This window comes from Anser anser, assembly GCF_964211835.1.
Source record: "Anser anser genome assembly, chromosome: 11".
Lineage (NCBI taxonomy): Eukaryota > Metazoa > Chordata > Aves > Anseriformes > Anatidae > Anser > Anser anser.
Window position 1 is genome coordinate 633,357 of NC_139732.1, and position 24,205 is coordinate 657,561.

Below are 24,205 nucleotides of genomic sequence, written 5' to 3' on the forward strand. Positions count from 1 at the left end.
AGCATAGGAATTTCTAAAAGGTAACCAAGGAGTTGTGCATTGATACAGTTATTCTAAATAATCAGATTCTTGTAGCTCTGCCTTTGGAAAGTCTGTGGCCCTTGCTGTAGTGGCTGCACACAGGATGCAGTCTACAAAACCAGAAATGCAGAAGTCCTATGTTTTGACTCCCTGGATTCATCAACCTGCTTCAGGATGGCTGGGGGAATCCAACTGTTAAGTCTAGCCAGACAGCGCAACTTGGGCTTAGCTGCCATTGTAACCAGCCTTGTTTCTCAACAGTAGCAAAGCTGAATGCATTGGTAAATATTTTCAGGTTTGGGCCTGCATAAGGTAAAAGGGACAACAAGTGGTTTTATATGCTAGGGAGTTCTTGTTCTTAGAGCTTTCCCTCTAGTTTGAGAGAAGCACATAACTAGTTTTATAGTGGGTTGACAGGAAAGAAGTGGGGGGGAAAAATGGGAACGCAGGGGGAAAGCCAAAGGCGTTATTACTAGAACAGGTTTAGAATGCTATTCTTTGCTTTTCATGAGCTTAGGGCAATGGGGAGTTTAAAGCTTAGCACTTCCTGAGAGGGTTTCTTACTCTACCGGCTCAGTTCTATCACTTATTTAAGGCAATTCAGGTCTCTGAACGGTTAAAGAATTGATACCAAATTTGATGAACTTTGATTCAGGATACTGACAAAACAGGACTTCATATAAACAATTTCAGTATGTTCATGAGGTTAGCTTGTGTGTTCTGTTAAATAGTAAAAAATGACACTTCTGTTTCTGTTTACCTAGCATAATTCTGCAAATGTTGCCTCCTTCTGCTTTAGAATGGAAATGCTCTTCTCCAAGAGAGCACTGTCCAAACTTCTTTGCCAAAATTTTTTGATTAAATTAATATTGTTTTATTTTGAAAACAAGAATAAGCCACAAACATGTTTTCTTGCTTCGGCTATCCAGAAGAACGTCAACAGTATTTTCAGATTTTCCTTCCCTACACAACTGTATGTAGGAAGAGTGCAGTTGGAAGCAGAAGACCTAAGATGATGTATCTTCTGTTTGTTTACTACAGTAACAAGACAATGGATTACCTCTTTATTAGAACTTGTGTAGCTTTGCAGTATTGAAACAAATGTAGGTATTAAAATACACATCAGTAATACGTTTCTGAATGGCTGAGTACCGTGCTCTCTTAGCATTGAAATACCCAGCCATTGGATTAGTTTGTCCCTCATGTTTGCTGAGTTTGGAAGCTATTTCAGAATGCCTTCAGCTTGTATTCTTCCCCAAAAGCATAGAACTCACTTCTCTGCATCCCCAATTCAAGTCAGAGAAACTGGGCACTGCAGACACAGGAGGTCTGCCTGTACAGAATCAGTGAAGACAAGTCTAAACAGCAGATTTTTTTGAATATGCAGCTGGGTTATCTGAATGTTCTTTATGCAGTGTACCTCAGTTTTAGTACAGATAGCACTTGTCTTGGTTCTTGTCATTAGTCTGAAGCTGCCCCTGAGAAAATCTTGAAAGGGAAAGTAGTGAAAGCTAATCAGCTGGCCCTTTCTTCTTAAGAACCAGCGTATTTTGTAATTCTCCCACTAATAATAAGGCGTCATGCTGGAGAATCGCGATTGTGTTGTTAAGCAAGACTGACTTCACCTGAGCGGTATAGTTGGCAGCTGTTGAATGTTTAATGGACTTTAAACAAACAAAAAAACAGAGCAGGTGGAGGTAGACATGGCAAACTGACAGGCAGTGTCAGATGCTTCTTTGAAATGGATAATCTGACTCCATTCACTTCTTTCTGGAAATAAGATCTAGTAATTAACCAAACAAAAGATAGAAGGGTTAAGACTGCATCTTTAAAGCAGCTGTGCTTGATAAATGTCTCTGGTCTTAAATCAATCTTTAGCAAAGCACAGAGACTTAGCAGCAGCTTGCTTATGCCAACGCTAAAAATACTTGATGTGTACAGGTAACCATGTCAAGGCTCTGGAGTTAATCCATGAGAACAATTCCTTCTGGTATTGGCAAAGGTGAGGATGCTTGCTTCTATAGAAATGAGGTTTTGAGCTGTGACTTAAGCTGTCACTTAGGTGACTGTTTAGGAAAGCTTCCTTTTAAGCTTTGAAGTATGTAAGCTGACAAATTGTTTAAGTTCAGAACTGGGTTTACAGTCTCTTGTTCTCTGACTGTATGCAACTTCTCATGTTTCAGACTGAAAGCAGAATTGCAGCGGTACCAGTCATACAACTATAATGATTATTGCCAAGATTACCAGAACTACTACTCGCAGAGGAGTTACGATGCTTACGCTGACTACAACTACAGCTCCTATGCTCCCTATGACAGCATGCAAGCTGTTGGAGACTGCTCTTTAGGAGATTCTTTAATGGCTCCAGCTGTTTTTGAGGTAAAGATAGTGCACGCTTGCTGTAAAGAAAATATTTCACAGATAATACGTTGTACAGATTTGTGTGAATCAGCAAAAAGAATCCGAAGTTGAAAACATGCTTTCTGCTTAGTGTGAAGTTAAAAGAGCAGATTCCATTCAGAGGTGTTTGTATTTAAGTGCTTAAATAGTAAATCCATAGAATTAGTGATTTATACACCATTATTTGTTCACGCATACCAAAGAATGGTTTTGACAGCATAATTGCGTACGCTTCTTCTGTTCCTGTTCTTCTGATTTGCTTTGCTTAAAGCAAATTAAACAGTTGTTTTAAGTGGTCTTATCGTGGTCAATGTATTAGTTGTGACCTCCGGAAGTCCCTTCCAACCTGTACTGTAATATTGGCTTTCTTCTAAAAATAAGTAGATAAAATGCCATCTATCCTTGTAGTTGTAGGAAGAAGGAATGGGTTGAGACTGCAGCACTTTGAATCTGTGATGCTTTCTGAAATGAGTTATGATTAAACTTAGCCTTTTCTGTCTTTCAGGAATCTTCAGTTATGACTGCAATCGGTGATGACCTAATTACTGACGGTAATAAGGGTTCTATCATTGTCACTTGAGTTTAGCCATCCTTGTGCCTTTTAACAATACAAGCCAACCTCTACTGGATGAAGAACATCTTGAAAATTCAGCTGAGGTCAAACCTCTGTGGGGTTGATCTGCAATCAGCTGGGGTTTTAAAGCTGATACAGCATACACTGACCGCATCAAGTAAAACGGGACACTGTCAATGCTTCGCAGCAGGTTTCTTGTACCTGTGCCTTCATTCCCATTTGAAAATGGTCTAAGACAGAATTTTGTTCTTTGTATTGGTTCCGCTAAACAGATTTTATATTAGAAACTCAGTAATATGCAAAAGCTTTGTTCTCCACCCTGAGGTAAAAGCTTATGTTGCAGATTCCAAAAGGAGGATTCAGCTTGCACTTACAAATACGGTACAAAACATATTTGTGTCCTGGAAGGTTTGCAAAGTTCCTCACGTGGAGGCATTTTGTGTTAGTGTTTAGAAACTATCCTATGTAACGTGTATTGCCGTAGAAGTGAATTAAATGACTCTTGGGAGGGTTTCATGGCTGATTATCCGTAAACGTTATCTTTACTATCTTAAACATTGTCTTTGTCTTTATCTTGAAAGACAGTTCTAGTCCCAGCCTTCTAATATACAAATTCCCAAAAGTTGGAGTTGTGAGGCTCAAAATTTTAGAGGACTAAATACCTCACTAAAATTAGTAGATCTAATAGCTTATTACACTTAGCTTAAAATACATTTTATTAGCCATTTCACGTGAAGTTTTTTTGTGCGCATGCCTCAGATTTGATACTTGGACTTACCAGGCTTTTATTTTCAGATCCACAGCTCTACTTGGATGTTGATGAAATGAACAGACAATTCACGGAGACAAGCGAAGAACTCTACGATTCACTCATGAATTGTCACTGGCAACCTCTGGATACGGTCACTTCTGAAATCCCCTCTGCTATTTAAGTGTCTTCTAGAGCATGACCGTTATGGCCAAAGTGCTAAAACTACATTTCTTCTACATTATTCTAGCTCATAAGTTTTAAAGCACAATGATAGGTTGGGTTTTTTTTGCTATGCTTTTGACAGTTTCTGTAATCTTTTTGTTCATCACTCCCTTCTTGGAGCATCATGAAGTCATGTAAATATTCGAGAAATGTAAAGAGGTAAATGGGGTCTAAAGATAGACTTGCCTGTGTAAATAAAAGATTTGTTTCTGCAAACCTGCCAGCAAGGGATTTTACTTGTACCTGTGTGCAGCACGTTCTCTTCCGGCTTATGGAATTTAACAAGGTAGTAAGGGTATTTCATCTGTCTTTATTTTTATATGGGCATTAGGACACAAGCAAAATCTAGCTTCCCCTTGTTTTCCTGGTTCCTTAGGTAAGCGACAAGCCAAGCCTTTCATGTGCTTGCTTAGACTGGAAGTATGTATGGGAGACACTCACAGGCCTTGCTATGGAAACACCTGTGCCCACTTTTTCCTGCAGGCTGCTGGCTCTAACTGTACTACTGATACATGCTAGGTCAGCTAAAATTGGCTTATAAATAGGGTATGTTAAGCATATGGAAGTGTAGACTTCAACTGCCATAGCTACAAACATCCCGTGGAATGAGGATGATGTCTGCTGGCACTCTCTGCATCAGCATTCAGTTTTCCCTTGCCCTTCTTACTGTTAGACTTCTCAGCTGACGCTTTACAGCGAAGAAATTGCTACAACATAATCCGTGTTCTTAAACCTAAAAAAAAAAAATCTTGGAGAAAACAACTTGCTGGTTTTCCCTCCTTGCTGGCAAGGAGAAAAATAGTCCACCAGGAACAACAAAAAAATCCTAGTAACAGCTCCTTAAGTTATACCCTCTGCTACCCTCTCTGATTGCTCTGGTCTTCCTTCATTCGTGGTAATGAAGTTTTTAAAGCTCTGGTAGAAGGATGACAGTACTCAAGTCAAAGGAGATGAGAGCCATGAGGAAAGCTTTGCTTTAAGCTAGAGCAGTCTTGCGAGTTGCTGCCTTTATGCTGTTCTTATCTTGAAGGGTACAGAGTCTTTTCCAGTCATAGGGACTCCATAACCCTATGAGTATGGAGAAATAGTTGCTAATTAACAGTGTGTATAATAAGTAAGTGAGGCTGGAAACAAAAGAATATTCCTCCAAGAAAAAAAAGGAAGCAGAAATTACTGTACTTAATAGCTGGGGAAGCTGTTAAAGCTAGTTGACACAGTTCTGGTACTGCCGTGTGTGTTTTGGGGGCAACATAAACCATAATTGCTGTGATGGCAGGTAAGAATCCAATTCTTTTTTATGGCTTAGTGTAGTCAGTGAAAGCAGTGGTCCTAAGCTGCATGCTGTTCTTAAATGTAATGCAAATTCTCTTTTGTGACTCCTCAGTACTTCCAGGTTACTTGTAGCTGATCACCAGGAACTGCTTCTGTTAGCTATTAGCTGTTGGGTTTTTGCTAGGAATACTTTCAGTCCTGAATTGAAATGATGACATCCTGAAACAGAAGAGGCTCTTGGAGTATTGTAGGAAGCACATTCTTCCTGGTTCTAGTGCAGGTGTAGACGTAGGAGGAGACAGAAGGCAAAGAACCTCACATAGGTGGAGGGGGTGAGGTGGCATCACAGTTAGAGCTGTTGCAGTTAACTCTTCCCAAAGCATGAAAGCAACGTGGCTGGGAACAGGGATTTGTTGGGTTGCTTCTTTGTGTGAGCCAGGGAGTCTTTTGAGGGGCAGATTAATAAGAATATGACACAAGGTAGAGGTGCAATAGATGAAGCAAAGAATCTGGGTGGGAAAAGGGTTGCTTGTACGTGTCTATGGAATTGTTTCAGGGGACTGAGCTGGGGCAAATTCAAGATAATAGATGCAGCCTCCTTGAATTTGGATGGCAGTGCTGAAGCTTCAAAACCTTACAAGGTTTGATGCCACTTCAATTGCAGTGCATAGCTGTGGTACTTGAGCTCAGAAGTGCAAACTGCACAGGATTTTTTTATCTATTTTCTTCAATGTGAGCAGCAAAACATCTTCCAGGAATGTGCCTGGGTGCTACGCTGCTTTGACACGGCTTGCTTTGCATCACCAAACACAGTAGTTAGGTTGCATCGAGTACTTTGTGGAAACATTCATTGTGTTGTCACCCAGAAATGGGATGCTACAGATATGTGTTGGCCCGGCAGTATCAGTGCTGGTTTTTGGCCTTTGAGAGGTTGGTCCATAACATGTGACCTGTGTAACGAGAGGCCCACATAGATTGGTGACTTCATTAAGTCTGATACTGTGGTGGTGTGTGACCCAAGGCCCTGAACGTCAGAAAATCAGGCTGTGGCCACCTATTTTATGCAGACTTTGCCTATTAACAAGGTCTCTACACTGTACGTTAGAGACGTGCGCCTCCTTTTCTGGACTAGATAGCGAAAATACCAGTTTTGTAGTTCAGTGAATGAGATTGGTTGGGCTGTTTGTTCTCCAGAGCTGAAAAATGTTGGGAGTGTATTCTCTTGGAGTCCACAGAAATGAAAATGATGAGAGGAAGAGAACGTTGGTTGCAGCCCGCGTGCTGCTGTTATAAAGTAGTTCTCTGATGTCTTTTTCCCTCTGCTGAGACTTATCAGCCTATTGTCCTTTCCTGTTAGGAGCGCATACCTGGCTTGGGATGGTGTGCGCAGGGCAGATTCTTTACCGTAAGAGCGCAGTGAATGCCAGACTTCTTCCTGTACTGCCGTGTTAACCGTGAGTCACAAATTCAGGAAGCAGTGATTGCATCGGAACTGCTAGAATGCTTTGCGGAGTCTTTTTACTGGGTAAACTTCACAGCTGCAGTTACAACTTCCAGCCTGTGTTAGCTGAACACATCGTACTGGTGCCCGCCATCAGTTTGACAAAGATGGGATTGCAGTAGGAACTTGCTTTTTTCCTTCTTTTTAATTAAACAAGTCTTTGAAGCAACTTTTCCAACACCGCCATACTTCACTTCTTCCAGTTATTTTCTGTTTTACTTAGCTGAAATGTTTTTTTTTCTTCCAAGCTTGAGGAAGTTTTCTACAAGAATGTCCCGTAATGATTTCATAAACTCTTTTCGTTGTACCTAGCTGCAACAGAGAGTGGGGGGAAGATTGATCAAATGGTGATGATCGCTGTCATTCTGCTGGACACGCAGATACTTGCCTTTCGTTTTGGCTCATTTTTAATACCAATTAACTTCAGTGCCTCGCGTTAATAGACACTGTTTGACTGCATCGGCAAATGTTTCTGAGTCGTGAGTGTCATTAAAGGCCTGTCACCCTATGGAAATCCTTCTAAATAAGAAAAATGGAATTCAAATAAATAAATAAAGCAGCGTTTGAACTTATGAGCAAACCTAGCGTAGCTGCCTTTGACGCTGATCTGGAGGAGAAAAATCACGTTATCACACTACTATGGTTGCCTTAATAGGTTTGGTGTACATGAGGGAGGGAAGTATTATGTGATGTTTGCCTAGCTATTACATGGCCGATGCAGGAGGGGTTTTAGTCAGTTCCCTGAGCACGTATTGTTGCAGAAGTCGGTGATTTCACTGCCCAATGTCTGTTATTAAGGGCACGATTCAAGTCCCGTTATCGTTTTTATTCTTTATTTATGTGTTTATTTTCTGGGGCGGCGATCTGTCACGATGCCCATCGTTCCCCTGCCGTGGGGTAGAATTTAGCGTGACGACTGCCTCCCGGACCAACGGGGCCACGAATCCGGCCTAAAACACTGCTTGTGCGTTGGTTGTCGGCGTGGGGGCTGTTGGTTGTCGGTGCGGGGGTATCGGTTGTCGGTGCGGGGCTTTTCTGACGAGCACTGTGGGCTCGGGGCGCCGTCCCACGCCCGGCGCGGTGCTGCGGCACACCAGCGGTCGGCGCCACGGCGCGGGGAGGCTCTGGAGGTGACTCCTAGCCCCGTGCTTACGGTGGCCGGGCCGGGGTTCATTATGGCGGCCGGGTCCTGAGGGCGGGAGCGGGAGGGCGGCGGGACCGGGACGGGACCGGGGCGGGGCGAGGAACGGGAGCGGCAGCGGGAGGGGGGGGCGCGCGTTCCCGTGAGGGGAGGGGGCGCGCGAGGGAGGGAGGGGGAGGGTGTGAGAAACACTCCGTAGCCAATAACTTGGGCTCAGGCGAGGAGCTCGGCGAAGCAGGAATTTATTCGCGATCGCAGTGGCGGGCGTCCCGTCCGTGCGAGGACTACCGCACACCAAATTTCCCTGGTGTATTGCCAAGCACTTCCCCGTGCAAGGGCTTACCATACACCACATTTCCCGAGACTCTTCCTTTCTCTCCCTTATCTCACGCTTCGTCCGTCTCCGGCCGCGCCCCTCGCGGAGCTGCGGAACCGCGGATCAGGACTCCACACTCGCTCCGTACAAAAGTACGTCTCAATCACACGGCACACAGAGTCTCACCCGACCCCCAAGGCAATACTTCCTATTTCTTACCTTGGTCTGTGCACAGAGTTACCGGATCAATTCTCAAAGCCGGAGTGCCTGCCTTCTTCCCTTCCCCACTCCTTCACGGATCCTGCCTCTTTCATCAGTCTCGGGCCCTCTGTCAGCTCTCCGCAGAACCGCCGCCGTCGATGCACAGGACCGCTGAAATCAGCGGGGCATGCCTTCCTGCTGCTGCGGCGGTGGGGCTCCCCAGTAGGCGACTGGCTCCCGGACGAGCCCCCAAATTGTGAGAAACACTCCGTAGCCAATAACTTGGGCTCAGGCGAGGAGCTCAGCGAAGCAGGAATTTATTCGCGATCGCAGTGGCGGGCGTCCCACGAGCAGGAGCGCCCCTGCTGGTTCCAAAACCCAGTTTATATACTTTTTGATGACGGGACCCTCCCCTGTTTCCCCACTGAGGGGGTGATCCAGGCTCACAATCTGTCTGATGCTTCCCAGACAATGCATGGCCTTCAGTTGCCGGCCTGTTAAATTTCGAATTTCTTTCGACTTTTTTACTGGTTGAAGCGGTAATGGTTCTTCACTTACCTGACTTGACTCAACACCGTGATTTTCCCCGAATTGTTCTACGGAGTCTGGTTGTCTGCATTTTACAAGGTCGCCTGCTAAGCGTTCTTATCGCTGCAAGCACACCTCGATACCCCATTCCTTACCTTTAAACAACGTAACTCTGCAAAAACAACATTTTTATTCCCACGAGGGGCAGGGCAGGCCCCGCGGCGCGTGGCGGCGGGGGGCGGGGGGGCCCCGTGACGGCACCGAACGCGGGGGGGGGGCGGTATGGCCTCGGGCGGCGCGACCGGTAGCGGCGCGACCGGCAGCGGCATGGCCGGCGGTGGCAGGGCCGGTGGCGGCGGGGCGCCGGGCGGCAGCCCAGGAGCCCGATCAGGAGGAGGAGGAGCAGGAGGAGGAGGAGGAGGAGGAGGAGGAGGAGGAGGAGGAGGAGGAGGAGGAGGAGGAGCGGCCGGCGGCAAGGTGAAGAGGCGGCGCCACCGTTTGGGCGCCGCGAAGCCCCCCTGTGCCAGGAGCAAGCGGGTGAGGAGCGGCCCCCCCACAGCGGGCCCTTCCCCCTCAGCCCACCAGTTACCCCCTTACTTACCCCCTTACCTTACCCGCCCCTTTATCCCCTTAGTTACCCCCTACCCACCTCCTTACCCCCTTAGTTACCCCCTCGACCGCTTAGTTACCCCCTTAGTTACCCCCTCAACGGCTTAGTTACCCCCTTAGTTACCCCCTCAGCCCCTTCCTAACCCCCTCAGTTACCCCCTCAGCCCCTTCCTAACCCCCTCAGTTACCCCCTCAGCCCCTTACTTACCCCCTTACCCCTCTACCCAGCCCATTACCCCCCTCCTCCCCCTCCCCTTCACCCCCAGCCCGCTGCCCTCAGGACCCCCAGTGCCACCCCCAGGGCTTTCCCCGCTCCCTGCACCCCTCCTCAGCCCATCATCAATTCTCTGAACGTTACCTGCCAGGCTTTGCTTCTCGTTTGTGCTGTAGGGTACAGCAGGTTGACGGTGAAAGCGGTCCGTCAATTCGGGGTGTGAAAATCCCCGTGCTGGAGGGGGGACGCGCCGAGATCCCTCCCAGCAGCTCTTTGCTAAGAAATGTCAGGACGCCCAGAGAGATGCTCTGGAGATGCCCTCTGCACATGTTTGTTCAGCCAAAACCTCTCCGCTATTAAATGAGCAACGTAGCTGAGGGGATTGATTATCATATGCAAAACCAAGGGAGCGCTACGCATGGATAGCTGCTCAATTAGGTTTTTATCACTTGCAGAAATGCCAAGTCCCTTATACCACATATTGACAATCAATCTTGTCCATCTAAAGCTGGCCTGGAAGGGCAATGCAAACATTCCCCACGCTTACAGAGCAACCGTTGAAACCTCTGGCTTGAACAGTGCATTAATGTTGAAAGTGCCATAGCTTGCGTGTGCCGACACTGTGTAGCTAACTGATAAACCTTACACGTGGATTGAAAATAATCAGTGGAGATGGTTTTCTAACTTTTCCATTGTCTGTTATCTCTGCGTGTTTTCCAGTAGGTTTATTTAAAGAGTGTGCCAGAGCAAACACGTGCGTGGGGATATCTGGGGGATTCTGCACAGAGAATGGCTGCTGCACATCCAGCGCAGATCAAATTAACAGTAACTTATCGGGGAAGAGTTTTAATGATTTGATAAATAGACAAACTGATAGGTGTTACATGTGTGCATTTATTATAGCAGTTAGCTTTGTAACCAGACGAATCGTGCAAATGTTCATAACGTAAAAGGACGAGCTTTGAGCAGATAGCTTGCTTAGAGCATTTGTCAATTAATTTCAGTTTATTTTCAATATCATGTCCACTCTGCAGAAGGTTCTGTGGCTTAATGTTAATTGTCTCTCAGTGATGCAGTTGGGGAGGCACGAAAGCGACCGATGCGATTTTGTGAGGTTATACCTCTGGTTCTGATCCCTACCCCGCTGTTTTTCTCATCCTTCCCCCTACAACTTTAGTCGATAAGTCGATTCTTAGAAATACTTAAATAGATGTGTTTTGTGTGCTTGTGATCATAATTACAGCCCACCAAACCCTCTGTCTCTTACCATTAAGCTCTGAAGGTGCCTGGGCACTGTAGGCAGTATAGTTAGCAGCTTCAAAGTTCCTGGGAACTAGTCCTGGATCTAATTTACCTTTTTTTTTTCCCCCTGCCTGCAGGAGGGATGATTAGCAGGATGCCTAGCTCATGATTGTCAGCTTTCTGGATATTAATTTTTATTATTAATTTTTATTATTAATTATATTCATTTATATTAATTTATCTTTTATTTAACCGTAGTTCCTGGGGCTTTTGGTCAGGTGGGAATTCTCCGATCGTACCCGATGTATGCCGCAGAGTCAGTCTTCTACAAAATACAGCAACAGCTTTAGAAGGCTCTTGCAAGAGGAGGTGCTGGTGCTATAGCTATAGCTGTGTTTCTTCCAGGACATCTTCTGGGTTAGCCTGACTGTTGAGAGCAGAACTGGTTTTTGTGCGTATAGTCACTGCAATTCAGCATTACTAAAATTGAAAATATTTAGATTCACTGATTTTAATGGGTAGTATGGTCCTGACTGTCGCAGTAGATAATTGCTGAACTTCTGGTTTAGTTGGTTTTCACGGGAGGGTGCGAAGAGGAAGAGTCCTGGAACAAGTCTGTAGGTCAGGAGCTGTTCAGGCGTAGAGTTTCCTGATAGCCTTGCAGATTGACGACCTGCTGGTGAATTTTGGCAGAGGTTTCAAAACTTTGAACCTTGCCAAGGTCACTTGGAAGTGCAGAAAGTGATAGGTAGTTGTAAATCAATCTTAGGTGAATTTAGGTTTACCAGAAGTGTAGCGATCCTATGCCAGGGATCAACCTCGTCGTCGTCTTCTGAATATTTGCTGTATAATATCTGTCTTCAAGGTCCGTGGAAGGTGGTATCCCAGCATATGCTGTTGACTGCGTTTCTGTAATTAAACAAGTGTTTTTTCTTTCAAGCAGGGATTAATTAGCAGAATGACAGAAACTGTGAAAAATATTGTACCGGCCTGGCTGCAGAAGTATTTCAATAAGCGTGAGGAGGAGTGTGTAGACAGAAATGAATCTGCAAACCAGGAGGAGACTCCGGTAAACTATCACCACGATTATTCAGATGAAGATACCATAATCGATGAGAGATTCACGCCTGAACCAGCAGGAATTAGTAGACGAGGTATGTGAAAAATCATTTGGAATTCTGGCCATCTGTATTTATTCACAGATTTCTAGTTTTGAATCTGAATTTCAAAAGGAAATTGGAATGAGGGTTTTGACAGAATGAAAAAAAAAAACAAACAATCAAAAAAGTCGAAACAACTGTTTGTGAAACCGTCTTAGCTTTAAACTGTATACACAGTTACGAAGCATACATCTTATGCTCTTGGAAGGCATCAGTTAACTTTAGGTACTCTATTAGCCAGGTGCTAAATGCTGAAAATAAGTCATTTGCAAGTGTGCTGGGTTGCATTTTCCATCTTTTAAAAGATATGGAATGAAAATCTGTCTAATTGCCTAAGGCAATTAAAAAAATTAATTTGTTTTGCAGTCTTCGAAACAAAAGACTAGATGCTAGAATGGCAGAGGAAAATTCCGTCTCGTGTCCTGAGTTTGTTTGTTTTGTTTTGTTTTTTTTTGTTCTGGGCTTTGATCAATTTAGTAAAGTTCCTTGTTAACTTGATGGTGAACTGGGGAACTTGTGCACGGATGTGGTTTATGAGATTATTATCCTTAAAATATTCAATAATTTTAAGGTCTACGCGGGGGGAGGGGGTGTCTTTGAAAAGGTATTTGACCGTTGGCAACGAGGTTTGCAACTCCTTTACCTCATGAAAGATTAATTTGTCTTATATCCAGTGCCTCTCACTGTTCCTGTAGTCCTGTTGTATAAATTTGCATCTATTCTTATTTGAGTTTCTCTTAAATTAGCTGTTTTGGGGAAGTCAGCTTTTAATAAGTAAAGAAGTTTTGTCTGAGCGTGCGTAGGTAACCATAGATAATGTGGAAAGTCAGTTGCTTCTGTTGTTGGCAGAACCAAAAAATAAGGAGGAAATATCTTTGCCTCCAATCTCATCTAATTGTAAACGAGGAGATTGATGGCTTTCTGTGTAGCTGTAGCTTGGGAATGAGTTTGGAGAAAAGAATAGAGAAGGTCTTCGTGACTGAGGAACACATGTTGGCTTTCCTATGTAACTGCGTGAAAGGAGCTTTCATTAAGAACAGCTGCACTGCAAGCTTGCTAACTCCAGGAGATCAGGAGCAGGTGGACACCCTGGAACCTTTTGCAGCTTATGTTGCTGTCCGTGGGTGTTGCTTACTATGCTTAAGAATAAGATTATTTTTTTTAATTATTACTACATTTTGAAACCAATGTGTTTCTTCAGTTCTGAGGTATCAGTGTGCTGGAGCCTATATTGGGTGGCCTTCCGCCTGAAGAACTTTCTGTATCTCAAACGGTGCTGTCCTAAAAATCTGCTCATGGTTTGGAGAGCTAATTAGTGGTACTGCAGTGGTTATGAAGATTGAACTAACTAGTTTAAGCTTCAGTTCAAGTATCAAGAGGATAGTGGCTCAAAGTCATTTGAATTGCCCAGATTCCTGGGAGAGACAGTAGGCTTTCGTCAGGCAAAATACCCGTGAATAGTTCCATTCATTTAGCAAGATAGACTTCAAGGCCACCTATTCCAGGCCACTGGCATTGTTTGCAGACCCTTTGCTTCAAGAGGGAAAAATGCTCATCTGGTTACTTGGGTCAACATCCTTGTCCCTTGGGTCAAATTCCCAATAGTTAATGGGTAGGAGATGATGTTTTGCCTCTAACGTGAGCTGATATGGAAGAACTTGGGAAAAAAGTACTGCAAACGTTCATTTTCATGTTGTGTATTCAGATTAATATAACCTTTGTTCCAATATTATGGAAGCTGCAGTGTTATCTGTAATTTACCGTGTAATCTCAAATTTTGTAAAGCTTATTGCAAGCTGTACATGGGAGAAGGAGTATATATGTTTGATTTAGTGAACGGCCAAGTCAGCGTTAGAGCATTTGAGCACGGGGTCAGAATGTGGTGTTGTAAAACCTCATAGTTAACTACTTCTGGATGCAACATTAATACTGTGTATCGCAAGCAGTGTTGTTGTTGTAGCCAGACAGTTAGATGCAACCGTATCTGGGTGAGGAAGAAGTTAAATTTGGCTTCTCTCTTTTTGCGCTTAGAACTTGGCAATAGCATGGCTGTCGATAGGAAACAGGTTTTGGCTTCTGTGAGCTTGTCTATAGCAAAGCTAATTATCTCCCTGTTCTTGTCTAGAACCATCCACAAGTAGATCAGCACTGAACTTCCCAGTTGTGTTAACAAGGCCCTCTCTTCATCGGAGCCGTCTGAATTATACCACGTTGGATTCTCCTGTCCCACCTTGTCAGCCCTCGACATCTTCTATATTTGGCATTGGCAGTCCTAGGCTGTCCTTGATAAAAGAAATAGAAGATTCTACCTCTCAACAAGACGATGATAACATCTCAACAACCAGTGATTCCTCCTCTAGAGCATCTGATGAAGGTGATTTTTGTGTTCTCTGTTTAATTGACTTTTTTTTTAATGTGAAGTACCTTGCGTTCTTTAATATTCCACATCACCTTAGTAAATAAAATAGGTGAATGTCAACTTTGGATGCGAGAATTAAATTGAATTTTTAGTGTTTTAGAAGTATATAATCCTATCACCTTTTTAATAGAAGCGTGCTTTGGAATACGTTTATGATACCCTGATGTTAGAAAGAGTCAATGCTGAAATATACACATTCAGCTAGGTTATATGTAAATTTTGAACTGGGACGGTAGGAAATCAGGCTGACTTGCCGTAACTTGACAACTAGGCTGATTGTCTAGAAGGAAGAGTGACTCAGAATATCTAACAGACAGCTGGTTAAATGTGAATAAGTGCAGGTGACAAATAGGAACACGAGATGTTTTCCTGTGTTTCAGCAAGAGAAGATAAAGAAACTACTCTGACATAAGCTATAGGCTGTTTTTTGACCTTTCTTGGTAGAAGGCTTCAGCTGTCAATACTTTCATGTCTTTTGCCAAATTCATTGAGGAAAGCACACCATTTTAAAATAAAAAATAAGCATCGTGTCGATGTAGGTTGGTACGTAGGTCTTCTCGCTGAAAGGGCGAACAGCAGGTTTGCAGCTTTTTCTAGTCCCCCATATAGACAGGGACTGACGTGTGCTCAGCAGGTTTTGCAGAGAACTTTTGTACAGCTGAGAGTAGAGTTGCTGGGCTTTAGCAATATAACCTGAGTGCACTAGAACTTTCTGGTGTGTCTTCGTAAAACATACATGGGCAGAAGATCGTTAACTCTTAGAGCAGCCTTTGGGGAATCTTCAGGTTTAAAACCTGTGCGATTATGATCTGTGCTGGCCTCCAGCCTTTTACCAACACAGAAAAAAGCTTTGTCCGTACAAATGCACTGATGTTTATGCGGTCCTCTTTTATCTTAGCCTGAAGGAAAAAAATACCTGCATTGGAAGCACAGTATTAACTTGGTAAGATTGGTGAAAACTACTTGCAGCTCTGTGAACAGTTTTCAAGTTTGTAGGTGATACTTGGTTTTCAGTCTGTACGTGAAGTTGATCTATTTAAAGAAGCTGAAGTCATGCTTATTTTTCTGTATTGAAGAACTTGAATTAGTGTGATCTTTATTGTTAAAGTTCTGTACGTACGAGAGGCATTTACATCTAGCATACGTCATTTTGGCAGATGTTGCAGTTTTAAAAAATACTTCATCGTCACTGCTCTGGCCCACAGAAGCTGAAAGAACTCATTCCCTCTCGCAGCATTCTGCAGCTAGCTCTAAGAAACCTGCATTCAGTTTATTTGTTTTTGGAGGACTGTGTCCTGTAAGTACTGCACAGTATTTCTTTTAATCAGTTTGAATGTGTACCTGTTTTTCTATCCACTTCTCATACTGTGTTTCCGTAGGTACGTGGAAGCACGTCTGTTTTTAAGCAAAACCAGCTTGGGTTTTCTCCATTTTACCCCGGAAAGACGGCCTATGCCGGTGGTGCAGCTGTAAGATCAAGGCAGCCAAAGACGGAACCTTATCAGGTATGAGAAAAGTAGTGTAGTGGGAAATAGTGATGGAAATAAAAAAAGCAGCACTGCCAAAGGAGCTTTGAGCAGGGAGCTGAATATGTGGTAACAGTTGCTCTTCTGCCCTCTTGGTCTACAAAAATAGACGAGATTGATTTCTGTTTAAATTCTTTAATGACAGTTTTTACCACAGGTAATACTTGTCAGAAAGAACAAGAATGACAGTTTGGGCTAGTTGTTGGTAGTTGGGGTTTCCTCTGTTGTTAGGTCTTTCAAAAAATTCCATTCAAGTGCCATTGTCTGCCTCTGACTACATTACGTTAAAATAACTTGATGCAAAAAAACCAATGACAGCATAACTTTGAAAACTTGTGTTTATGGTAGCAAAAGCTACAGTAGTCAAACCTGGCTAATATTTATCTGTGGATCTTCTTTTCCAAGCATGCCTACATTCATGCTATGGATATGTTGTATAAACCTGCAGTCTTTGAAAATATCTAAAATCAACTTTGCTGATCCTTTGTTCTTCTGTTACACAGAGGCATGCAGGACTAAATGCAGTCCCAAGATAAGCAGTAACATGCTTTCTGTTTTGAACGATTCATATAGTTCTTGGAGAGAGTTATTTGCCCCCAAGAGTTCTTGGAAATAGCAAATAAAAACTGCTGACAACTCTGATTAGCTAGAGCTGAATCGAAAAGGAAAGTCAAATCAGGTTTGGTAGGAATGTATTTAAATGAAAGTGACTTTTATCGATAAATCAAAAGGAATTTTAAGAAAATGAAAACGCGGGTTTGCTGGCTCTGTTCTGACAGTCCATTTGTGCAACGGAAAAAGGGCAGTACAAGTACCTCACTTACGGGAAACCTTGAAACCTTGTGGTGCAAAGCTGGGAACCCTCTTTGGTCGGCTATTTTTGTTTTTTACAATATTACTGCATTATGGTAAAAAGAGGAACCAAAATACTAGGCTTTTAAAGGAGAGAGTAGCTTGCTTCTTGCTGCTTGCTGTGAATGACAGCAAGGTACTAGAGAGTCCAGCGAAGGGCCACCAAGAAGATCAAGGGACTGGGAGCACCTCTCCTCTGAGGAGAGGCAGGGACTGCTGGGCCTGTTTAGTATGGAGGAGATGAGGTTCAGGGGGGATCTTATTGGTGTATATAAATACCTGAATGGATGGTGCAAAGAGCATAGAGAGCCATTGTGTTTTCAGCGGTGCCCAGTGCCAGGTCAAGAGGCAACAGGCACAAACTGAAACGTGAGGCTCTGTCTGAGCATCAGGAAATGCTTTTGCACTGTGCGGCTGATGGAGCCCTGGCACGGGTTGCCCGGAGAGGCTGTGGAGTCTCCCTCTTTGGAGGTCTTCAAGAGCTGACTTGACATGGTCCTGGGCAACCTGCTCGGGGTGGCCCTGCTTGAGCGGGGGGGTAGACCAGGCGATCTCTAGAGGTCACTTCCAACCTTAACCATTCTGTGGTTCTGTGAGTCTCACTTGTGTTTTTACATGCTGCGTGGTCTGCTTCCTGTCTTCACATCGTGTGATAAGCACAGTGTGGTTATATGAGGGGTTTAACCTGGGAAGAAAAAAAGTCACACCAAAGGAAGTTTTTGACTGATATTTGAAGTTGGGTGGTGCAAATAAACAGTTTACTTTTTCAGTGTAATGTTTAGATCTGTTACAGTTTAAATCAGATCTTTATCTTTTAAGACAAAGATTTGCAGCCAACTTTAATCTTGGGGGAAGGGAGGAAGCAAGAGAGAAGTAAAACTAGTTCCTGGTTATGATTGTATACACTGATTTTAAGATGGTACACTTAGACCATCGTGAAACTCTGAGGTCTGTGTTGTTACTGAAAATGCTTTCTGTACCACAAGCCTTTTCTTGAGTTCTGTTTCCCTGATTACTGCTTCGGAGGCCTTAGCAGTCCTGGCATCATCCGTCTTGACCTTTTACAAGTACGGAGTTCTTTTATTGCTCGTGCAACAAGCACGTGCAAGATGCACTGAGGCCCAAGGTAAACTTCATTAAACTCCGAATGTATTCTCTTCTTTATGGCTTGAACTCCCAGTGACTGCATGTTTCTCTGTCATCAGAATATATTGATTGTATCATCAGTGTAGCCTTGGGACATAAAATACATGCCTCCTTAGCTGAGAATTGACCATTGTAACACTTAAAATGCTAATTTTTCAGGCACAAAAGAGAGCGAAAGCTAGACAAGAAACTGTGTGGTCCCACGCTACCTTGAGTACCTCAGCGTGGTGCATCTTGGAGGCAGTGGAGAAGCTGTCAACTGCTTTGTTGGTAAATAGCACTTCTTTTAATCTGTTTTTGCTTCATGTGTTTATAAAACTTAGTAAATGTGCCATCAAAGGATAAAGATAAAACTATTCTTCCTTACGCTGTGGCCGGTTTAATTTATTGCGCTGTTTTTTCAACAGGATGCTAAAAGAATGACATCTCTTTTGCCGCTGTGTTGTGTAAGTTGACCATGAACCCCCACATTTTTGTTGCAGGGAACCCTCTCTCTCAGGAAAAAAAAATTGCCCTCTAATAGTTATGCTTTGTTTTTTCCCTTAGCCTCCGGACATAGATAAACCGGATATTACTGACTTCCAGTCCAAACGAAGAAAGGTAAGAACCAATAATGTCTTAAGCTGAGGTAGATAACTTTTTCAATGCTTTATCACTATTAGAAAAATTTTCTCAAACCTCAGTGACGACATAGACATCAAATCAAGTTAATATTGGCATGTATCCACAATAGATGATGGGCTGTGAAGATTACTCAGGTTAAGAATTATGTTATCTTTGTAAGTTGAGAGCAACAACTCTAGAACACACCAAGTCGTTTTATCTTGTCCCCCAACTTGGGGTGAAGCTGCATATTAAAATTCCTGTTGAGGCAAGTTTGCTCTTGAAGAAATGATCACAAATAGAAAAATACTGATTGAGTGGTCATATAGACTTTGTACAGACTTCCGTGTTCATTCGGGCACAGAAAACTAGTTTTTGTGCTTTTTATCACCATTCAAAGTAAAGAGGAGGAAAATTGTTAATTTCCGACGCTATAAATCTTACGCTCCTAAATTCCTATTTGGAGGTAGCACAGAACTGGTGATAATGCTGTGGTAAAGCATGATTTCCTTTCATTTTGTTTAAAAAATGAAAACTAGTCATCTTTTTTTGATGACTTTAGTTAGGGGTATCATTAAATTGCAAAACTGTACCAGGCACAATAGCTCTTGGTGTATTAAATGCCTAACTGGGGGAATTAATATTTTTCATTTTTACCTTTAAAACCAGCGATGAACCATCGTTGGAGTCTGATAAATTTTCCATAAAATTAAATGGGCATCTCTTTCTGCGAAAACATCTGTGTTTCCAGTATCAGTCTGAGTGTACAAATGACCACTTGTTAAGTGTATGGGCTTCTTAGGCTGGAAATCAAAGTGGACAGTAATACTGGTTGCTTATTGCTTTTAACTCTTTCAATCTCTGTATTGTTTAGCCAGCACAATCTCCATTTGGTAAAGTTCTAAAATGAATGTAGCAGCAACTGCTTAGTTTTTAGGGGGGTAGAGGTTTTTTTTTTTCTTTTTCTTTTCCGACGCTATAAATCTTACGCTCCTAAATTCCTATTTGGAGGTAGCACAGAACTGGTGATAATGCTGTGGTAAAGCATGATTTCCTTTCATTTTCTTTAAAAAATGAAAACTAGTCATCTTTTTTTGATGACTTTAGTTAGGGGTATCCTTGGGCTTATTAAATTACAAAACCCTTAGATGACCACTTGAAGATCAGGTGACTGAAGGAAATAACAAGATGTGCAAACTTTTCATCTTCTGTTCTAATGAGCAAAGGGACAGTGTCTCAAGAAGTTTCTGTGCTAATTCCTTGATTGGATGGATGTATAATTAAGTTTACAATCACTTCAGAGTTTACAAACATCTCAGATTTCCTGGACCATCTTTTCACCATCTGCCAAATTACAAGGGCATGGAGAAGTGAAGTATATCATAAATATTATCCAAATAACTAAAACCAAATCTGGTGTGAATTCTCAGTTATATTATAGCAATACACCTGTGATAAGGCATTAAGAAAGATCTGCCAGATTTGCAACAGAGAGCCTGAAATTGTCAGCCACTAAATGAATGTTGCACGCAGCTGTCAGTGGGTGAAAGGAGATAGATTGTCTATTCATAATACTAGAATTCATAATGGTGGCGGGAGAAGGGTAGCCCGTGATGAGAAGCAATTATTTGCTGAGGAGACGATCGTGTGTTTTCCTGCTAAAGTGAACATGCGGTTGACGGAACACTTGTGCACTCAGGCTAAACTTCTGCAGTGGGTAGCAGTGATGTGGTATTTTTCTTATTTCAAGGAGCTGTACCAGGCAGAATAGCTCTTGGTGTATTGAATGCCTAACTGGGGGAATTAATATTTTTCTTTTTTACCTTTAAAACCAGCAATGAACCATCGTTCACTCGAAGTAGATTTGTGAACTTACATAAAACATGTCTTATTCAAGGTTTCAAACTGAATGTAATATTTTTTAGAAAGATGTATTTTTATATACTTTAGAGAGAGTGTGAATTCTATTACTAAGAGCTGGGAGATACTGTGAAATTAAAGCTGCAGCGTAAACAAAAATTTCCTGTTGGTATTGATTTGAACAATAGCATGCTTCCTAAGACTGTATTTTCTGATCCTTAAGACCGCAGGCGGAGCCATCGGTAAATCTTGTAGCCTTTAGGGTTTGTTTTCTGTCTGACAGTTCAGTTAAGTCAGTTTTGCAGAACACGCAGTGGTCTGTGTTAAAAATTAACTCTGGTCTGTGAAAATGCTTTGAAAAGGGAAGTCAAACCCACTACGTGAAGTGCATCTAATGTACATGTAAAGCATTGGATCATATTTTAATGAATGAGATTATTGTAAGACTGACAAGTTGGTTTTTTTGAGTGTGTTCTATTGTTTGTGTAACTTTGAAGAGGGAAAATGTAGGGGATGTGAAGCCCAGAAGCCTGTATAATTAGTTGCTTAACACTTCGAATGTTAAATTAATGAATTAAGCTACTGAAAAAAAAAAATCACAGTGTGGGCAGAGGAAAAGATAGGAGCATATTCTAGGAACATGGGTTATTTTAATTATGGTAGCATGAATTATTTTGTCTATGAAGCTAACTGCCAAATTTTGAAATGGAATTCAGTCAGACTTTGGCTACTTATATATAGCTTTATGGATTTCGTTACTGGTTTTCTGGTGATTTCCCTCTACAAGTTGAACGGTCTTCAGAATTTTCAAATCGTATTCACTGAGTGCCAAGACCGATGGGGGGAGGTTTATAGTTCTGTAATTTGTTTTCATCAATAAATATTGGAATTAATTTGGGTGGACGTAAGGATAAATTGATTGCTGTTTCCCTTTCAAAGCTGGAATCCCAGAATGCATTCCAGCCTCCACCTGTTAAGAGACTTGTGACACCAACGGTAAACCGTCAACCGATGCGTTATACGCGGTATTCTGAACCATCACCGACTTCAACTACTCAGTCCAGCAAAATTTGCCAGAGAGTAGACACAAAGTTCCAAGTGAGTACATTTTTGAGTCCTTATGTGCCTGTTTTTTTTTTCCAGTCTTGGAATGTTTCTCAAACCAATTGTTATCCTATCTTTGCAAAAAGTACTGATAGTATGTTTGAGGCGAGCTTTAAGGCAGTGGGAACCATTGTGAAATAGATTGAGCTTTTATGGATTTAATTCTGTTTTTGGAACACTCAGTGTCTTGTGGTTGTTTTCACGATGTCATGATGTGCTATTGAGTCATCCTGTTGTCAGTGAAAGAATATTAAAAGACAGAAATGTTTTCCTTTTATATTCTCATGTACACAAAGCTGTCACTGATGAAACATGCTCGTGTTCTGTGTAAACTATTCCAGGTGAGCTATGTGCTCCAAGTGAGAGTTCTGACAATGTGCTGAGTTATCGGTTTTGATTGCTTTGGAGTAGATGGAGTCTAATAAATTTTCCATAAAATTAAATGGGCATCTCTTTCTGCGAAAACATCTGTGTTTCCAGTATCAGTCTGAGTGTACAAATGACCACGTGTTAAGTGTATGGGCTTCTTAGGCTGGAAATCAAAGTGGACAGTAATACTGGTTGCTTATTGCTTTTAACTCTTTCAATCTCTGTATTGTTTAGCCAGCACAATCTCCATTTGGTAAAGTTCTAAAATGAATGTAGCAGCAACTGCTTAGTTTTTAGGGGGGTAGAGGTTTTTTTTTTCCTTGTTTGTTCATAAATGACAGAAAACAGAAAAGTATGTCCCTTTTACGGGGTTGGTAAACACAAGTTTTGATGAAAACTCTCCCCCCCCCACACACAATTTTTGTCATTTTGTTTAAAATAATTACTTTCTTTGTTAGAGGATTTGACAAATTTGATTTAGTGTTCTATCAGTTTGTCCTCAATGCTGAGTGAAGCAGTGTGCTTACTTTAGCCCCAAAATTTAACTGAACTGTACCCACAATGCTGAATTAGGGAACAACGTTAAGTAGGTGAGGTGTATTCAGTGCTATAAAATTAAAAATAAATAAATAAAATAAAAACCACAAAAAACCACATGAAGTGGTTGTTGGTACTTTGTGTATTCTGTACATATTCAGCTAAGTCTTGAACTAAACTTAACTTGCAGGGGATGAGAGAGAAGACTTTGCCTGCAGAACAGCGAGCAGAACCATCTGAAAGGTATGACATCTATTAATTTAAAACTTACTTGAAGGAAGAAAGACATCTCCTTTTTCAGTACAGTCTGCACCTGAAAGGTGGTGACAGTTCTCAGTAAAAGGAATGGGAAATCCAATGAAAATTTTGTATTTTGAGGGAGCTGCAAAGTCTGGATTGTGTTTGAAGATCAATATAACTTTGAGAAAATTGTTGTTTTTATGAACGGAAGGAAGATGAGCAAGAATAAAAGTACTGATACACCACTTTTTATCCCAAGTTTATCTTCTGAGTAGGATACGAAGATGGGAAACGAGGCACGTTATAATGCTGTATCCACAGAAAGGATCTTTGCTATTGGAGGCCTAATTTTTTCCTTCTACAGGAAATATGGCTCATTTTGTAGTTTAACTAAATCTGTAGCGTTACAAATTTTGCTTTGACAGATATTTCATGGTTTATAACTCAGTTTACTTATAACAAAATAATTTGTCCCTCCTAATGTTCCCTAGGGGAAAAGCTATTAGTTTTAGCTATTTAATTGCTTGCAGTTTGAAAGCTCTGTCCTAATGGGATGATTCTTTCTGAAGTATTCTTTAGAAGGTGAAGTAGGGGAAGTGAGTTACAGTTCAGGAGGATGTTTATTGATGTGTTTTTTTCTTTATTTTTTAAGCAAAAACATGGAGGAAGATTTATGATTTATTATTCTTTTTTTTAATACTCCTTTCATGATGAAGTTAATTGTCTGCTTTGAGTTCACATGAAGACCATGTGTTCTTTAGAATCATTTGAGGCCAAATGCTAACTCATCTCTAAAATAAAAAAAATCCAGCAGAATTAATTGAATTTCTTCTTGAGGAGACTGCTTTGTGTTATACTGCTTTCTTGGTTTAGGTCAAATGAGTTATCCTCCAGATAATATTGATGGCTCTTCCTTCTGGGCAAATGGTGTTTTGGGTAATAATGCTTGAGTTAAGAGACTTTGCACTCGGTTTTTAGGGGGTCGCTCTTTTCAAAGAACAGTAGCAGGGAATTTTGTTGACTCTATGCTCATCTGCCAAGCAATTCTTATGTGACCATGGGCATTCTTTGGCTTGCAGAAAGAACTCAACACTTTGTTTTGGCATCTAAAAGTTGGACTTCACAACAACCACCTTTTTAGGGGTGGAAGCGACTGGCTTTAAGGTTCTGGTACAGGTGCAATCAGGTGCTGGGTTGTAATTATGTTTTTTTCAAACTGTTCTAAATTGTCTCTGTTAGAACTCCTTTCTACTTCTCCATTTAGGAAGGAGATAGAGCAAACTCATACTGCTTTTGATTTCGTTCACAAAGTTTATTGCAGTGCCCTACCTTTTGTTTGTAGAGTAGGTAGTGGTGGTAGTGTTTTTTGTGATGCTGGTCTCTGTTGGGTGCCATGT

General features: G+C 42.0%; 3 protein-coding genes across 3 annotated transcripts; all 3 read left to right on the forward strand.

Annotated features, from left to right (window-relative positions):
* Positions 1-1,932: 1,932 nt before the first annotated feature.
* LOC310905331 (uncharacterized protein) lies at positions 1,933-3,001 on the forward strand (the record flags this gene model as incomplete). The annotated part of the gene is made up of 3 exons (XM_083851505.1): positions 1,933-2,023; positions 2,205-2,400; positions 2,927-3,001. The coding sequence occupies exons 1-3, from the start codon at positions 1,953-1,955 to the stop codon at positions 2,999-3,001; spliced, it is 342 nt and encodes a 113-aa protein (XP_083707631.1). The 5' UTR covers positions 1,933-1,952.
* An 8,939-nt stretch (positions 3,002-11,940) lies between these two features.
* On the forward strand, positions 11,941-16,181 carry LOC310905448 (nuclear pore complex protein Nup153-like). The gene is made up of 4 exons (XM_083851736.1): positions 11,941-12,146; positions 14,278-14,526; positions 15,729-15,868; positions 15,951-16,181. The coding sequence occupies exons 1-4, from the start codon at positions 11,951-11,953 to the stop codon at positions 16,080-16,082; spliced, it is 717 nt and encodes a 238-aa protein (XP_083707862.1). The 5' UTR covers positions 11,941-11,950; the 3' UTR covers positions 16,083-16,181.
* Positions 16,182-18,253: 2,072 nt separating this feature from the next.
* On the forward strand, positions 18,254-22,827 carry LOC310905332 (nuclear pore complex protein Nup153-like; the record flags this gene model as incomplete). The annotated part of the gene is made up of 5 exons (XM_083851506.1): positions 18,254-18,365; positions 18,503-18,541; positions 18,642-18,695; positions 21,498-21,656; positions 22,759-22,827. Exons 2-5 carry the CDS (start codon positions 18,515-18,517, stop codon positions 22,825-22,827), a joined length of 309 nt encoding a protein of 102 aa, XP_083707632.1. The 5' UTR covers positions 18,254-18,365; positions 18,503-18,514.
* Positions 22,828-24,205: the final 1,378 nt, after the last annotated feature.

Bases quoted from the DNA above. Each gene is read 5' to 3' on its own strand.
- LOC310905448 (XM_083851736.1), top strand. From the start codon at position 11,951: ATGACAGAAACTGTGAAAAATATTGTACCGGCCTGGCTGCAGAAGTAT. The intron at 12,147-14,277 runs GTATGTGAAAAA...GTTCTTGTCTAG, and splicing joins AGCAGGAATTAGTAGACGAG to AACCATCCACAAGTAGATCA. The intron at 15,869-15,950 runs GTAAGTACTGCA...GTGTTTCCGTAG, and splicing joins TTTTTGGAGGACTGTGTCCT to GTACGTGGAAGCACGTCTGT.